At 33.8% G+C, this 18,571-nt stretch overlaps 1 protein-coding gene across 7 annotated transcripts in view; it reads left to right on the forward strand.

Annotated features, from left to right (window-relative positions):
- The window catches only part of LOC115219553 (serine/threonine-protein kinase OSR1), a 249,692-nt gene that overhangs the window by 222,071 nt on the left and 9,050 nt on the right, over positions 1-18,571 (forward strand). For all 7 annotated transcript variants that reach the window (XM_036501570.1, XM_029789762.2, XM_029789764.2 and 4 more), the window contains 3 exons: positions 12,020-12,060; positions 13,607-13,659; positions 16,317-16,385. In XM_036501570.1, coding sequence (XP_036357463.1) covers positions 12,020-12,060; positions 13,607-13,659; positions 16,317-16,385 — 163 coding nt within the window. The remainder of the gene's footprint in view (positions 1-12,019; positions 12,061-13,606; positions 13,660-16,316; positions 16,386-18,571) is intronic.

Genomic DNA, 18,571 nt, shown 5'->3' on the forward strand with positions numbered 1-18,571 from the left:
TACTTTTATATACTTAGACTTTTCTAATACTCTGCTTTGATTTTTGTCTTGTGGAATACAACTGATAGTGGTTTTCATATTAGGTGTTGTAGCTTTCAAAACCTTTGTCATTTGAAACTATTTCGATGATAGTAATCACTTTTTCCTGTCTTTTATCCTATTGAACTTTATACCCTTTGAGTAGATAAAGAATTGATTCGAGTGTATATCTTCCATTCTTACAAACTGGAGATACCTTGAACAGGGAAGTTTATAAATCGAGTCATTTATTCAAAATTTTATGTTTGATCAGCTGTTGGGTTTGGAAAAGAGATTCTTGGATTGTACTGGTTTGAAGTATTTACAAAAAAATTAGCAGTTTTTATTTGATTTAAATTCACAATATAATAGAGAGTTATATTCTAAATATGAAGTAACATAAATTTGTTCTGAACTTTGAATAAATATCTATTTAATGAAGTTTAAAGGATATGACTTCAGATATATATATATATATATGAATGAATGAAAAATAAATCAGTAAGGTTGGCAAAATTAATAATGCCAGGCAGAATACCTGGTAGTATTTGAATACCTCCCATCTAGGTTGGCTTTGCTTTTCATCCCTTTGATGTTAATAAAATAAGTACCAGTTGAGTACTGGACTTGATATGATTGACTAAACTGTTGAAAGTAATGCCCCAACATAGCAGCATAACCAGGAAAAAGACAAAAGAAGAATAATGTAAAAATGATTGGAAGATTTTAAGATAAATTTATTATTGGTGGAAGGATTAAATGTTATGGTCTCATATTGCTATATAATTGTAAAACTTATGTTAGTTTTAATGATTAACAAGTTTTTGTTCTAAAAGTGGAAATAATTTAAGTTAAAACTTCAACGAAATCCATACCTAGTATTTGACACAAAGGAAATCAGGCATTTGATATTGTTTCATGAGTAAAACACAGGGTTATTGTTCTCTTCTGTAACCTCTGATTATTTTGATTTTTCTGTAGACCATTATGTTAGTACATATACTTTAAAACATGAAAGTAATTTGTTTCAGTTTGTAAAAATCACTACTTGCATTAGAATTTGATAAAAGTATTTCAAATAATACATGTACATAAGAAGAAGAAAAAAAAAACTGAAACTCTGAATATAGTCTTAATACCCAGTGTAATATATGGGGGGGGGAGGGCTCTAAGTATATTTAAAATGGAAATCCATGTCTGAAATATCAGTTGTTGATATTCCAAGAATACTTGAAATTTATTGGTACCAATCCTATATTATTCAAAATACCCAAAACAGTTCCTAATTTGATTTTTGATGATTTATTTATTGCTTTAGAAAAGCCCTAATTAAGAACAAAAGCATTTCAAAGAAGAAAAAGGAAGTAGCAGGATATTTTCAAACATTAAAAAGGGGTAAAAACGATGTCTTTTATTTCAGAATTGTTATAGCTTAACAGGACAGCCATGAACTTTAGTTTGCAACATGATCACAAAATATCTTTTATGGTGGGTTAATCATTTGAAGGGAATTGTTTTTTAGTGCTTTAAAATTTTGGAAATGTTTAAAATTCAATTTTGTCTCTAATTGATATTTCCGGAGGAATGGGAAGTAGTGAAAAGTGATTCTGAAAAAGTTATATGGAAATTGATATTTATTATTTGTTATCTAAAACCAATGGGAAATCAAGACATAAAAGAAGTGAGAGAAAGAGAGTGGGCAAAGCTTTTTATTTTCTTTCACTTATGAAATGGTCATTTTCTGTCATTTCCTTTGTTAATTTGTTGAAACATGAGCTCCAGCCAAGCTTGTCTACATTTGCATATAATTTTTCATAAAAATATTTTCTCTTTTAATTGTTGTTGAAATTCTATTTTAAATGGATTTTTTTTTAAAAGTTTTTTCCCCTCCCATCCTTCATTTTAGGGAATTTATTCAGTCAGGTAAAATTCTCACCACTGCATATATTTTCTTAAGATTACTTTTGATTTAGCCAAAAGGTTAAAAAATGATAATAAAAAAGTAAAAGCTAACCAACAGAATTCAAATTTAGAACAAGTATTATTGAAATAGCTAATTGAGAACATTCAACAAAGATGCTGTAGTCAGTCACTCAACAGGTTACGACATAGTAGTGTACTGTAATCAGCCATCAATCTATATTAATTAGTAGTATATGAAGTCTACCAATAAAATTGGTTAGAGATTTAAAGGCAGGGTGAAAAAGAATATATGGATTTGTTTCAGCTTGTTGAGAATTTAATTTTTAATGTCTTTGTGATTTTATTTAAAACTCATATGTAAAGTTTTTTTACTCATTTCTGATAATGAAGATATTCTCTGAAAGAAGTTAACAACTGCACTGAAAAGTAATTTGGTATTTTATAAGTAATTAATTAGTAGATACAATGTAGGGCTCTGAATATCTTTGTATTTTTTTTACTTTAACTTATTTCTTTGTGTCATCTTTAAAACCTTAGATTTAATGAATATGCCTAGGTAGGAGTTTACCAGGTCGCAGATAATTATATAAGTTTAATTTTTTATTTCTTAATATTTCTCACCTCTTTATTATATCATATCCCTAGTTAAGAATATCTGCTTATGCATTATTTTATTTTTTTAATGAAAACAAAAAAAAGTTATCCTGCCTTTCCTCACTATGTCTGTTCCCATTCATATCTATTTCTTTTGCTATACCCTTCATCCCATTTTGAAACCCTTTTTAATTATCACTATTTCAGTTTGCTTCTATCATTATCATTGTTAATCACCTTATTGCAAGCATCGCTGCTGACTGAAAAACCTCCCACTGCGCTGCCAAGCAATATATCAAACAACAATTGCTAAACGTTTGCTGCTTATATATATATGCCTTATTACACACTGTTTATGCAATTGTTCTGTTGTAGTTTTGTTTTGTTTTGTTTTGTTTTTAAATATTATTGTTTATGTTTCTTAATTATACTTCTTCTTTCCTCTGATTACTTGTTGCTAGAAATCCACTGTCTTAACCAGTTCATATTATTATAGCAACTGTGGAACTTGAGGTGACTCTCAAGGCCGGGCTATTTTGTTGAAGCAGTTTATTCACACACCCTCATGCACACACAGGAATGTCAGTTTTATATTTTTTTAAAAATTATTTCTTGAATGAAGTATTTGTTTTCAAGACAATCATTATTTTGTTCTGTAGTGACAGGAAACTTTAACTGGTACTTTTTAGAATAATTATTAATTATTAACTTACACACAGTTGTCACTAACATGTAGCAGCAATATTTTCACAGACCAAATTTTGTGACTCAAATTTCATTTAACTATATTTGGACAAAGCTTGTAGTTCCTGATTTCTTGTTTTCTACATTAATCTTAAATTAGTCGTGAGCCTTTATTTGAAAATAAAAAAAAAAGAACAAACTATTAGTGAAGTCACTGTTAATTTATCTAATGCCGGGAGCATTAAAAAGTTAATGAAAATGTGGCAGTTACATTGACATCCACTTGATCTAGCATGGGTGTTTTTCGTTAATGTCTGTAACTTTGTTATTATGTAACCAGCTAATGAAATAGTTGATGAGAGATGGGTTATTGAAACATACAATGCAGTTTCCAGATATACATGCAAGTGCTAACAGCTAACAGACTGAATTCTCTGGGATGGAAGATAGTTTGGGGTTAATGGTAAAAAATTCACTCTTTTTGATATTGAAGCTGTCTTTTACTTGGCCTGCAGTGACCATCTCCTTTGTTAAGATATTCCATCGTAGTGTTTTCCACTTTGATATAAATCCCTCTTGCATAGGCTTAGAAGTAAGAAGAATACAGCACCTGATATTGATAGGGCTAGTCTAAACGATGCTAAAAGCACTTTTGTTTTAAGGTCTTATTTTATTGACAGCATTGTCTAAATTCGTTAATTTTTGATAAATTTGATGATTGTCATTTGAAGCAAAAACTAACAATAGTTATGCTGCAAAAATGTTTTTGAGTTATTTTTTTGAGTCTTCCAAAAAAGAATTTTAAAATCATGGTTGTCTTGAAAACTGCTTTTTACCATTTGTTTGCTAAAGCCATCATTGAGGTTCACTGTATGACGAAGAAAAAACCATTTGCTGCTTTTGGAAGACATCATTCTCTTCTACCTGTTTATTGGTAAACTAGTGCCTAAGCCAAACTGTAAGTACAGGAAGAATGGTGGTCTCTGGAAGTTGTAGAATTGGAAGAATTAAAATGTCTGTTGATGAGTATATGTTGATAGCAATAGTTTAATATTTAAGCATTTATTCACTGTGTCCTTTTCAATGAATGTACTAGAAAAAATTGTTAAACTTGCCACAGCATGAATTACATGAATCATTATAATTGATATTTGTTGACATTGTTTCTTTTAACCTTATCCTTGTCACTTTCTATTTCATCATTTTGGTGTATTAAACTTTAAAGTAAAAGGTAATTGTATCTGCAGCACAGCAAATTCTGAAATGAAATGAAATATGTTTTATGTAAGTGTAGCCAGAGGTATATATTCTAGGTGTGCTAGGTATGCACTGCACACCCATTGAAAATGGCAAATTCATTATAAATATTAACCTTACTCATTAATTTAATCACAAATCTAATGGAAAACTTTTGTTATATCCCTGCTTGAAATATGGTGGCATTAGGTGTGACAGCACATCCAATACACCAACCACCATACACCACTGTGTATAACCCTTATCAGCTACTAATTTAGGATAAATCGATATACTAAATATAAGGATTTCTTAGAATCTTTAAAATCTTTTAAATCCTTTAACATTTAAACCTGCCATATCTGGCCAAAATATTCTACCTGTTTTATGTTCAAACCAGCCTGATGCAGCCTCTCATGCCTACCCTACAGTGTCATTCTAAAAATAAATGATCACACCATCAAAATCTCAAAGCTAAAAGATAATGCATGATTAATTTAAAACAATGTGAATAAATAAGCGTGACATTTGATTGAATAATCTGAATGCTGAAGGGTTAAATAAGCACAGGTGTGGCTGTGTGGTAAGATGTTTGCTTCCAAACCACATGGTTTCAGCTTCAGTCCCACAGTGTGCTATGTTGGGCAAGTGCTTTCTGATAATTGTTCAAGGCCAACCAAAGCCTTGTGAATGGATTTGGTTAACAGAAACTGAAAGAAGCCAATTGTGTGTATGTATGTATATGTTTGTGTGTCTATGTATCCTTGTGTTACATATTCAACTCCACTATTCAACAACCAGTGTTGGTTTGTTTGTGTCCCTTTAACTTAGTGATTCAGTATAAGAGACTGATTGAAAAAGTACCAGACTTTTTTAAAAAAGCACTGAGGTTGATTCATTTGACTAAGATCCTTCAAGGCAGTCCCCCAGCATGGTTGCAGTCCAATGACTGAAGCAAGAAAAAGATAAAAAGATATAAAATGTATATGAAAGAAAAGATTTCTTAATATGTTAATATGTACATTTGGCAAAATGATTTGTGGCATTTCGTCTGTCTTTACATTCTGAGGTCAACTTTGCCTTTCATCCTTTCAGAGCCAATAAGTACCAGTTAAGCACTTGTGCCAAAATTTGAAACCAGTATTTTTTTTTTCTACTCTAGGCACAAAGCCTGAAATTTTTGGGGAAGGGGCCAGTTGATTAAATTGATCCCCGGTATGCAACTGGTACTTAATTCATTGACCCCGAAAGGATGAAAGGCAAAGTCGACCTTGGCGAAATTTGAACTCAGAATGTAAAGACAGACAAAATTCCACTAAGCATTTTGTCCGATGTGCTAACGTTTCTGCCAGCTCACCGCCTTCTCATAAAGGCCAGTTTCCTGGTTCCATTGGCATATAGGTTTCCCACCTGGATGGGATGCCAGTCTGTTGCAAGTGAGCTGCTAGATGCAGGAGGAAAGAGTGAGAGAAAGTTGTGGCAAAAGAGTCAGCAGAAGTTTGCCATTACCTTCTGCTGGAGCCACGTGGAACTTAAGTGTTTTGCTCATAAACACACACATAGCCTGATCTGAGATTCGAAACTGCAATCTCTGCTCTAACCACTAGGCCTTGTGCTTCCACTAGAAACCAGTATATTAATACATTAATGCAAATTCCCACATATCTGCACTTCCACCAATAAGTTTGATATACTGAGACATGCGACCAGTTAAATGATGCTGCTACCACTGAATCATCTTATCCTATGTTAATATCAAAATTAAGGTACTGACCAGTAGAAATAAGTTTCAGCAAGAATATTCTGTGGTCTTTAATTGCTTGCTTTTATTTATGATTTAAAATCCTGTCAGGGTTGCTTGTCATCCTTTTGAGGTTGATAAAATATTTACCAATCAGTTAAATTGAGGTTGGTTGTTTGTGTTAGAAATGACAGGTGGCAGAATCATTAACACACTCGACAAATATCCACAGCAGGATTTCACTTGGCTTTACATTCTAAGTTCAAATTCTGTTGAGGTCAACTTTCATCCTTTCAGAGTTGATAAAATAAGTAGTTTGAGCACTGGGGTTGATGTAATCGACTTGTCCCCTTCCCTAAAACTGCTGGCCTTGTTTCAAAATTTGAAACCATTAGCTATATTTAAAGTGGTAGATTGGCAGAATAGTAAGAGCATTGGAAAAAAAATTCTTGCTGTATTTCTTCCAGTTCTTTACATTCTGAGTTCAGATTCTACCAAAGTAAACTTTTATTTTAACTACCTGGGGGTCATTAAAATAAAGTACTGGAAAGTATTAATCAAATGCTTGGTCATTCATTGACTAATGCCTCCACCAAAATTTCAGGCTTTGTGCCTATATTACAAACAATTAGTATTAGTAATATCACATTATATTCCCATGTGTAAGCTTGTGTTATCAAATTGTAATAGTTTTCTTTCCTATCTTTTACTTGTTTCAGCTTGTTAGTTGTAATTTTTTTTTTTTTTGTAACCCTTTAGCATTCAGATTACTCTGTTAAATGTAATGCTTATTTATTCACATTGTTATGAATTAATCATCTATTATTTTGCAGCTTCAAAACTTTGACAATGTGATAATATTTTTTTTTTTAGAACGACATCATTGGGTGTGTGTGAGAGGCTGGATCTGGCTGGTTTGAACATAAAACAGGTTGACTGTTTGGGCTGGATGTGGCTGGTAAATGCTAATGGGTTAAGTTTCTCTCAAGCTATTCTCTACTGGCTTAAAAAAGGAGGGATACTTTATACATACACAATACATGAAGAAAAGGTCCTGATATGCCTGGATGGGGCTGACCTAGAGTTAAACCACAACAAGAACAGGCATATGGGAATCTAGACACAACAGTTATTGTAAATAGCAATAAATGGTTGCAGTTAACTTGAGACACTGGTTGGTAACTTTGCCAGCCCAAATGTAGACTTACTCTGCCTGTATAAAGTGCACACACATGCACTTTCCCCCTCCTCTGTCTGTACCTCTGGCATGCAGTCATATATGTTCTCTCTTTGACACATATATATGCTCTCTTTTTCATACACACAGGCATACTCTTCCATACACACATGCATACTCTCTCTTTCTTTTTTTCCATACACCTCTCATTCTCTGTCACACATGTACATGTTTTCTGTTTCTCATTTGCGCACTCACCAAACATATGTCCTTCTCCTAATGTCTCTTTCTCATTTTCACACATGCACACATACTCATACTTAGACATTCTTTCTTTCCCTTCCTGTCATTTATTCATCATCTCTGTCTTTTTTTTCTTTCTCTTATATACTTATCTCCCAATCAAACTAATTCTTTTAATTTCAGAATCATGATGCCTTGCTGCAGATACTCTCCATCTTTATATTGATAATTACAATTACCTTTTTCACATTTGATATTTAAATATTGATTCTGAACAAACTTTCTGTAAAGTTTTACCATAATTTCTTTTGAAATATAGTAGAATTCTTCTTCAACAGTGTGAAGAAATTTTGATCCAAGTGAACATATTTTTAAATATATTACATTAACAAAAACAATGTCTACATTTATTGTTACCATGTTTTATTGTTGCTCTGTAAGATGTTTCAATAGTTAAGTTATTATTGTCTCCAAGATTTAATTGGCTGAAAAATCAACCAATAAATACATGTTGCTACTACCTGGAAATTGAAATTGCTTGATATTTTAAGGATTGGGTTTAGTTGTGCAACTAAAATTGTGCCTGTTGTCTCTTATATAAGATGTTCTTTTTACTTTCTTCATTGAAATGATTTGTTGACTTGAATTATAATTAATGCAAGGCTATTGTTATCAAAAGTTTTAAACTTTTAATCTTACAACTACGAGTAGTGTTCATTATTTGAACTTACCTCTCATTGCTCTGTTGAAAGTAAATGCAACTTGTACTTTTGTTAGTCAGAAGAAGGACAACAATTGTTTAAGATTTGCTCTGCTCTAATGATAAAAATTTTCTTAAATAATCAACCCTTGTTAGCAAGAAAGACTCAATAGGATTTGAAAAATGAAAGTTTGCAAAATAGATTATAATTATATTTTCTCCACCACAAAAACATTTCTTTTACTTTTGGAGAACAACCAAAAGTCACAGGGAGCAAAGTTCCGACTGTAGGGAAGGTGGCAGACAGTTTTTATGCCCATCTTTGTCCAGTAGTTAATTACCCAAGCTCACAATCATGAATGAAGGCATGTGGTTCAGTGGTTAGAACACCAGGCTCCCAATCATGATGTTGTAAGTTCGATTCCCAAACTGGGCCGTGTGTTGTGTTCCTGAGCAAGACACTTCATTTCATGTTGCTCCAGTTCACTCAGCTGTAGAAATGAGTTGCGACGTCATTGGTGCCAAGCTGTATTGGCCTTTGCCTTTCCCTTGGATAACATCAGTGACATAGAGAGGGGAGGCTAGTATGCATGGGCAACTGCTGGTCTTCCATAAACAACCTTGCCCAGTCTTGTGCCTAGGAAGGGGACTTTCTAGGTGCAATCTCATGGTTATTCATGACTGAAGCGGGTGTCTTTACCCTTTTTAGTTACCTGGATGGAATTGTGAGCTGGTGCATTGTCTTGGTGCAGGTGCTCTGGTCTTTTGCAATATTATCTCTTCCCGTATTCCTTCAAAACCTCCACAAAATACTTGACTGATCGACAAGAGGAGCCCAGCGAATGTAGATGATACCCTTGTTGTCAAAAAAGGGGATCATCATAAAACTTCACACTGGGATTACTTTACCTGGCCTCTTGTGCCAGTGACAAACAGATGCATAAGCAGTATGGAGCATTTCACAAGTTTCTGTTGCAGTTTTACCCAGTTTAACCCAAAACTTGATTTCACTTTCAAATGGTCTTCACATCCCAATTGTATTCTGCAAACTAGTCAGCTATGACAAGCAGTTTTTAGTAGGTAGGGTGTGTTTAAAGTGCTGTTACAGTTGTTTCGTTCAATCTGGAATAACAAAAGTCAGCAGATCTGCTTATTAGATGTATAATAATAATAAAAATTACAATAATCTACGACAGTTATTAACTGCCTCTCCTTAAAATGTTTCGAAACTTATGGAATGCACTATGTGTGAATGTGTATATGCAAAAGGGGATTTGTGAAATGTGAGCAATTACTCAGTCAGCGCTTTTGTGAATTCATAGTTAACAGGAGAAAGGAAAACAATGAAGTAAATCTAAAATATTCTACACAAACTGAAAATCCAGGAAATTTTTGTCAGTCACAGAGTATAACATAAAGCAAATCAGAGAATGAAGATATTAGTATCATATTTATTTGGTTGTTATCATTTTGATAACAGGCTCGGGGTAGATCAATCCTTTAACATGCATTTAATGATAATTGTTTGAGGTCATAATGAAATTGCAGGATTGTGTTTATTTAATATTGCATTAAGTTCTTATACATGTTCCAGCATGTTAAACGATTCAATTACCTCAGCTGTTTTTTAATCCATCATAAACAGATAATGAATGTGATACTGCTATCTTTATCTCTTTATTTGTTATGTATGTATATATTTATATTCTTCTTTATGCTATTGACGTTTTCTAGGAAACTTTTTTTTTTCCTTTTCATGAAAGAAATCATTGGTTACTGGTTAACATACATTGTTCAATCGACCATTTGATCAATTTCCAGTTTGACCAGCATTAGGAAAACTGCAATCTCTGGTTTGAAACAGCTGTCTTTCATAGCATTTAATGGTGTATGTAGGTCATTGAATTTAATATCATTCTATATTGATATTTTTACCCACTATGCCAAGGGCTGGATGGCAAAAATACATGTGGTATAGAGGTCACTGATGTAGTAACACTTGATATTGCAAAAGTATGACAGTTGTCTGAAGCTTGAGACAGTGTAATACTAGTAATATGTTAGTAATTTTGGTGGCAACTTTCCCTATGTTGGTCAGACTTGAAGTTGATGAAATGGTTGATGGGAGATAGTTGAGCACTGTGTTAACCTACAATTAATGATTTTTCTAATAAAGTTCCCTAGATAATATCAGTTGCATAAAAAGAATAATATATATTTATGTATGTATGCATGCATGCATGGTAAAAGGAATTGTCCTGTTTTATCTATGAGGGATAATTCATTTGTATCAGTGTATCAGTTAGTCTTAGTGGGGAAATGATAATAACTTTTTCAGATTTTAGTTTTATCAGGAAGAGTTGTTCAGCTGTGAAACATTTGCTTTGAGGTTGTGTATGGAATACCGTATTTGCCAGCATATAAGTCACAATTTTTTTTTCAAAATATGTAAAAAATTGCCCACCATCTATTGTGGCTGTATTATGGATGGGAGATCAAGTGTTGTGGCTAGGGACCCAAATGAACACAAGTCCACGAGGTACAATAATTGTTACTAATAATAAAATATTGAAATGTCACAGTCTGTTAGCAGAAATTTATGAAAAAATTGCTTATGGTACTTTGGCAATTTTGTGGAGAGGTTGTACCATTTCATTATACCTCCTTTCCCAGCATACATAACCCATACTGGATATGTGTTTTACATTATTTAATAATCTGTTGCTTTTATCATTTACCTTTTACTTGTTTCAGTCATTAGACTGTAGCCATGCTGACCAAAATATACACAGTTGATATGAAAGAAGATAAATCTGAAATATGATATTCACATAACATAGTTTATATACAGAAGACCTGCCCAACACAACAGAATTGAGATCCTAAAACTAAGGTGTCACATAGAAAGCATTGCATGGGTGCTGGTGCCATGTAAAAAGCACCAAGTATACTTTGTAAAGTGGGTGGTTAGCATTAGGAAGGGCATCCAGCCACAGAAGCCAAGTCAAAACAGACTAAAAGACCTGGTGTGGTCCCTGGCCTTGCCAGCCCGTTAAGCTGTCCAACCCATGGAAAATGGACATTAAGTGTTGATGATTGATGATATACATTAAATTTGTGGTTTCATTATATTGTAACAGAATCATACCTTTTTTACCTTATGAAACTGTTTTAAAATATCTTTCAATGAATGTGTGATGGAACAGACTAAATCTGTTTATATTTATTTTTGATTTTTCACAAAATATACTTGTAAAATAGGGTCATGTCTCATCTAAGAGTGCCTCTTGTATGCTGGCAAATGTAGCATATAAATTCGCGAAACTATTCTATCTCAGTACCACAGCTGTGTAATCCTCCTGAAAAAGAAACAAATTGAAAATTTGAGACCGGGGGGTGGGGTGGAATCGGGGAAGAAAATATTACTTTTGAATATGTAATTAGTATTTATACAGAGATTAGGTATATCTCAAAGAGGAAAGAATACTAAGCAACATTGTGCTTATTTAAAAAAAAAAAAATCTTGGAGAAATATTGACAATTTCAACCTTTCATGTTTATGCAGTTATATGCATTCTCTCAAGTAGTGATTGTTTAACTGCTATCTCTTCCACAGATTTTTATAGCACTTCTTGTGATGCTGTTTAAGACACATTATGAACTGTTCTCATATTTTTTTTTATTTCCCCCACTCTGTTGCTAGAAACCAGTAGAGGTACCAATTGGACTGGTCTTGCGATTAAGGTTAGTGCATTATTCTGCATGTTTCCAATTAAAAAAAAATATTGTTATTCTTTTCTTGTTCATGGTTTCATGCTGTATATTTTGTTCTTTTTCTTATAAAGCAATGAATTTGAAAAAAGACTCAGTTCTTTATTTGTTTGGCTCCATTCAACTATCTCACCTGTCATGTGTTGTCTTAACTTCAAACAATTTCAATAACTTATTACTATATTGTAGTAATATAGTAAAATCTGGAATTCAAGGAAATTGGTATGGTTGGTATTGAAGTTATACACTATCTATAACTCAGTCATTGATCTTTCCACTATAAAAGAAATGTAACTGAAAACAAGTAACAAATCTGTAATGAGAAAGAATTAAAAAAAAAAAAAATTTTTTAATAAAAAAGTAGCAAACAATAATTGTGTGTGTATTTGTGTATGCCTGTATTAGCAAACGTGACTATTAAAATATTGTAATGTTATAGTTTCAGCTTGTGCATTATTTAAGTAACCAAATTTGTTGCTCCATGACAAATGTTGGTTAAGATATTCTTTTATTTTTATCATTTATTTTATAGAGACCCATCTAACTATGTTCAGTCATCTGCAGACATCTAGGTTATGACTCACTATAAAGCTAATACTATTTTATTGTCTTATTTCACCTGTCCAATCCAGACAAATGCAAAATACAACAAAGTCAAAATAGCTAAAACTTTTATGCTTTCTTGCTGAAACTGTATTAGTTGGCTTGCTCATTTCCACTATTGCAATCCTGGAATACAAATAGCCCAGACATCACTCTGAATACCAATGTAATTTAGTTGTTACCCTATTTTCTATACCAGTGATTTCCAATGTGGGGCATACGTCCCAGCAATGAACCCTTGGAAAATTGTGGTGGAGCATGGGATCTAAATTTTTTTCCTTTTTTAGTGAGACATGGAAGTGTGAAAATCTTTTTTTTTTCACAGCAAACATACTAACACCTATACTTTTTTTCCAGCCACTGGTGGGACACATTTTTCTGGAAAGTTTTAGTGGGGTTTGGGGGGAAAAATAGGTTGGAAAACTCTTCTTTATTCAATGAAGCACTGTTTTACAGAATATATATACTGGACAGACAGATTTCATTAGCTGGAGGGTAGTGGGAGGGAACTACCCTTCTAGGAGAAGGAAAAATCCTAGTTCCAAGCCTCCACTGCCTTGCAGCCATACCTGACCACAGAAAAGGCTTCAAGAGTAAACCTTGGGGGAAAAATCAGGTGTTGGCGCCCCCGAGGCAATTTGATATTGTCTACAACCTTATTCTGGGAAGTTGTGTGATGACAGTGGTGCCATATTGCAATGGCTATGCTGTTCTTTTGGATCCATCAGCAACGTAGAGAGTGGGGACTTGTTGCATGGACAACAGCTTGTCTTTTGTACCATAATACTTCCCAGGCACATCAAAAATCTATCAAATCATTCAGAGAAGAAATTAGATTTTCAGCATTGTGTGTGTGTATGTTAATAACAATAGTAATTTTGTTCAAAGATTTAATTATATATTTGTTTATTTACAGAAATGAGAAAAGAGTTCTAAATGACATCAAATTTGATTTTACGCCAGGACAAGGTAATTTCCAATGACTAAATTCTTTTCTCAGAAAATAACAGGTCTTCCGAATGTGCTTAGTCTGTCCTTTATCTAAATCTTGAAAATATTATCATATTCTCAAGGGACCATTATCTACTTCATTATCCGGCTTATAATAAATGTTAGTTAAAACTTAACAGCAGTAGACATGAGTGAGATAGTGGAGAAAACGCATTAAAGAGATTACTAGACTTAATTTCAAGAAATCATTATTAATCTGTAACAGTGGTACAATGTCAGGTATTGTCATTTAAATTGACGCTGCTACTTGACTGGTGATACATCTTATTGATTTATTGATGCTACTACTTGACTGGTGATATAGTTTATTGACTCCAAAAGTATGAATGGCACAGTTGACCTCAACAGGACTTGGACTCAATATTAGTGACAAGTAGAAAACATAGCAGGGTAAGAAAGTCTTACTGAGTTTAGATTCATGCCTCACTACTCTGACTTCAAATGTTAGTATGTGTTTGTGTGTATCCTTGTCTTGACATCATGTGAGGAGGTGTTGAGGCATACTTGCTTAGCTGTCTGAGCTGGGTCAGAGGAGAAACATATTTGCTATGTGATAATCAGCCACATAGAACTGCTGCCGTTCTAAATCAATGTTCCCTCTAATCTACATAGCCGAGCAGCTGCACACTCATTGAATTGATGTGGCATGCATCAAAATGCTTCTAGTCACTTTATTTTACAAACATTTGCTTGATGAGCTGCATGAAAGTGCTGCATAGTATATTTGGACTTAAAGTATTTTTTTGCTCAAAATATTTAATGGTTTAACATTTAAACCAGCCATATCTGGCCAAAATATTATGTTTATATTCAAATTGGCTGCACCTGGCCCCTCACACCAATCCTACAATATCAGTAAAAATTAACATTTACCTCATCATCTCAAAGTTACAAGACAATGCTTGATTAATTCAAAACAAATGTGAATAAATAAGCATTACTTTTGACAGAATAATCTGAATGCTAAAGGGTTAAGTTCTGTTCAGTCATTGGGAAAATTTACCTGGAACATTGACTAAAAGATATTGGGAGTGTGGCAGGGGTTGAAGGTGTTTGTTAAAGAATGATGAGATTTTCCAGTGGGTGCATACCTGTGGCTGTTAGGCACCTAGTACACACTGTGGAGTGGTTTGTATTAGGAAGGGCATCCAGCTGTAGAGACAAACTGGAGTCAGATGCAGCTCTCTGACTTACTAGTTTCAAGTCAAACTATCCATCCCATGCCAGCATGGAAAATGTACACCAAAAAAATAATGGTGCATAGGCACAGGTTTGGCTGTGTGGTTAAGCAGCTTGATTTGCAACCATGTGTTTTCAGGCACAGTCCCACTGTGCATCTTCTTGGGCAAGTGTCTTCTACTGTAGCATTGGGCTGGTCATTGCCTTGTGAATTAATTTGATTGGCAGAAACTATGTGGAAACCCATTGTGTGTTTGTGTTCCCCCTATGCTTGACAACCAGTGTTGGTTTATGTCCCCATAACTTAATGATTCTGCAAAGAGCCTGATAGAATAAGTATCACACAAAATAAGTACCAGGGACAATTTGTTTGACTAAAAACCCTTCAAGGTGGTGCCTCAGCATAGCCTTAGTCCAATGACAGAAACAAGTAAAAGGTAAAAGAAGTAAAAGGTATTGAATTTAGTTTGTAGTTAAAGCTGTTCAAGCTGATTATTAAATAAATGCATTGAATAAGTTGGAACAGCTGCCTTTGCATTCAGTAATTCCAATTATTCTGTATTTTAAATAGAAAATTGAAAAGATAGTGTGTTGAAATTTTGTCTGAAACAGCTTTCATACATTGAATAATAGAAACTGGATAAATATAGTGGAGAGTGTCTTTTGTTTATTTTTTATATGTTTTATAACTGATAGGTTGTGACTGTTGGCATTTTTTATATCTTTCATATGCTTGTATGTTGTTGTTGTCTCCTTGCCTTGACTTCACATGATAGTTGTAAATAAGTGTCACCATCATTGTCCTTCATTTCCAGTATTCGGTGAAAGCATGTCTGGCCATGAGGAAATACTACGTTGCTTGGAATAGAAAGGACATCCAGTAATAGAAAATCCTCCTCAACAAATTCCATCTGAAAGTGGATGTTGATGTGATTCTTCCTATTCTTCCTAAAATTAACAGAAGATTTGGAATGTGGATGCTTGTGTACATAAAAGTACCCATGCTGATGCCATGTAAAAGCACCCATGCAGGTGCTATGTAACAATGCCTGTGCCGGTCCCACATAACAACACCCATGCTAATCCCACATAAAAGCACCCGGTGCACTCTGTAAAGTGGTTGGTGTTAGGAAGGACATCCAGCCATAGAAACCATGCTAAAACAGACAAATGAAGCTTGGGCAGCTCCCCAGTTTCAGTCAAAACATCCAACGCATGTCAGTATGGAGAACAGATGTTAAATGATTATGAATGTGACACAAATGAAGTCTAAGACTGAATTTTGGTTATGTGATCGACTACTATCAGATCCAACTAATTGTTTTGAATAGATATACATAATTGGGTTTATTTACAATAGATATGTATATGATGATGATGATGATGTATGGGTGTGTTTTTTTCTGGTTTCTAAAATCAAAACTTTGTTTTTTTAGATACATCAGATAGTGTCTCCAGAGAACTAGTTGAAGCTGGTCTTGTTGATGGTCGTGATTTAATTGTTGGTAAGCAAATTTTTTTATTTCTTTCCCTCCACTCCATTCAGTTATTCCTGAGAGGGTTGTGAGGGTAGAATTCTTGGGCATCTCCTGTATAGGGTTTTGTCAGAAGCAACCAACATCAGATTTTCCAACTGGATCCCCAAGTGTGATCAACTGGGACTATGGATAATATCTAACCATTTCATTCTTGATCTGCTCTTGGGTTTCCTGCCTGTTTACCTGACTTGAATAATCTCCTTTGCAATACTTTTCTGTGACATTTTAACCATGTCTGTAGTACCAGAACTGTGACCTCTCAATGTGGAGAAGTAATAGTTCAACCTGGAGAGACTCTGTCGAGTAACATTGCTCCAGAAATCCCATGTTTTGGTTGCTTGTTTTATGTTTTCTAAATTTTGCAATCTTAAATTCTGATTGCAATTAGAAAATACTTTATCATCATTGTTTTCATGTTTCCTTTTCTGTGCTGACATAGATTGGACTTTATGTCCTGATTCCATTTTTGAAACCAACCCCCTTTTAATTGCCTCTTACAACATGCTATGATACAGTGTGGCTGTTCTAAAGAGCAGGATACACACAATTATGAAATACATATAACGTACTGAAGAACAACTTTGGAAAACTGAACCTTTCAGGTGAGATGACAAAGGACTGAGACACCTGGCACCTAGTTGCACTCAGAAAGACCCATACCCCACAGCAGAAGTGTTAAGACCAATCCTGCTTGTGGTGTAAAGCATTTGTGGTGGTGCTGTGTAAAAAAACACTTGTGTGATGTCATGTAAAAGTGCCCATGCAATGCCATGTAAAAGTGCCCATGCAGTGCCATGTAAAAGTGCCCATGCAGTGCCATGTAAAAGTGCCCATGCAGTGCCGTGTAAAAGTGTCTGTGTGGTGTCATGTAAAAGCGCCTGTGTGGTTCCACATAAAAGCACCCAGCAAATTCTGTAAAGTGGTTGGTGTTAGGAAGACATCCAACTGTAGAACCCATACCAAATCAGACTGGAGTCTGGTGTAGCTTGTCACCTCTGGTCAAACTGTCCAACCCATGCCAGGATGGACAATGGACATTAAATGATGATGATGTTTTAATTGTTTTATAGTTTAGTATGAGGAAGATGGGCAGCACTTATGAGTTTTACAAGGGCCAAAGTCAGACTTTTCTAAAAGTGCATAAGAGCCAAATGGAGTTTGCCTGGAATTCCATTAGAATATATAATATATGTGAAAATTACAAAAATAAGACTGAAATAGTTCATCTGGGTTAAATGTAATTTATTTAAACAGGAACATTCAATGTTTTCAGGTGTTTATCTTTTATTAAATTAAAAAAAAAAAATTGGGTTGGCATGCTCTTTACATTCAGCATTTTTGTTTCTAAACCACTATAATCTTATTCTTGTTTATTTATAGTATTCATTGTTGATAGTTTGTTAAAATACAAATTGAATTCATTAATTATGCTAATTCTATTATTGATTTCAACATCAATAATTGCATTAAATGGGACATATGTGTAAACAAATCAGAAGAAAGAAAGGAAAATATATTTAATGCACTTTTTCACATTATTTTACTTTAAGCCAGTATGGGTAGATTATATTTTTTTCATTGTTACTAATTTAAATATTTGTATAAAAATATTTGTCTAAGTCTTGTAGGAACAAGTACATTTAACTACATCTGATTGATCTTTATGTTAGCTTTTCAACTGTTTAGCAGGAGTGAAGGTAACTAGAGTAATGCCACTTAATCTCCAACCACCACATCATGCTGTCCAAACCTTGTGGTTTAAACCATGGAGTCCTAATTTTACTGCAAGTTGAAATATTTGTTTAATGAATGTGTGGTCTACCACTCTGTATATAAATCCAGTATGTGCAACTGAGAAAGCATTAAATTAATATAGCCACCTATGTGTGATACTTGATGTATGACAACATTTGTTTTTAACACAGCGTATCCATAAGTGATGTTATCTCAGGACAAATACCACACAAACTGACTTATCAACACTGTATATACGTTAATTATGATATATAAATGGGTACTGTATGTATGTACACACACACACACACATATATATATATATATATATTTATATTTATATTAGCACTATGACCCGGCGTTGCCGAGTCATAGTGCTAGTGCATGCATATACAGCTGCGTGTGTGTACACATACATG

Source organism: Octopus sinensis, linkage group LG1 (genome assembly GCF_006345805.1).
Source record: "Octopus sinensis linkage group LG1, ASM634580v1, whole genome shotgun sequence".
NCBI classification, from domain to species: Eukaryota; Metazoa; Mollusca; class Cephalopoda; order Octopoda; family Octopodidae; genus Octopus; species Octopus sinensis.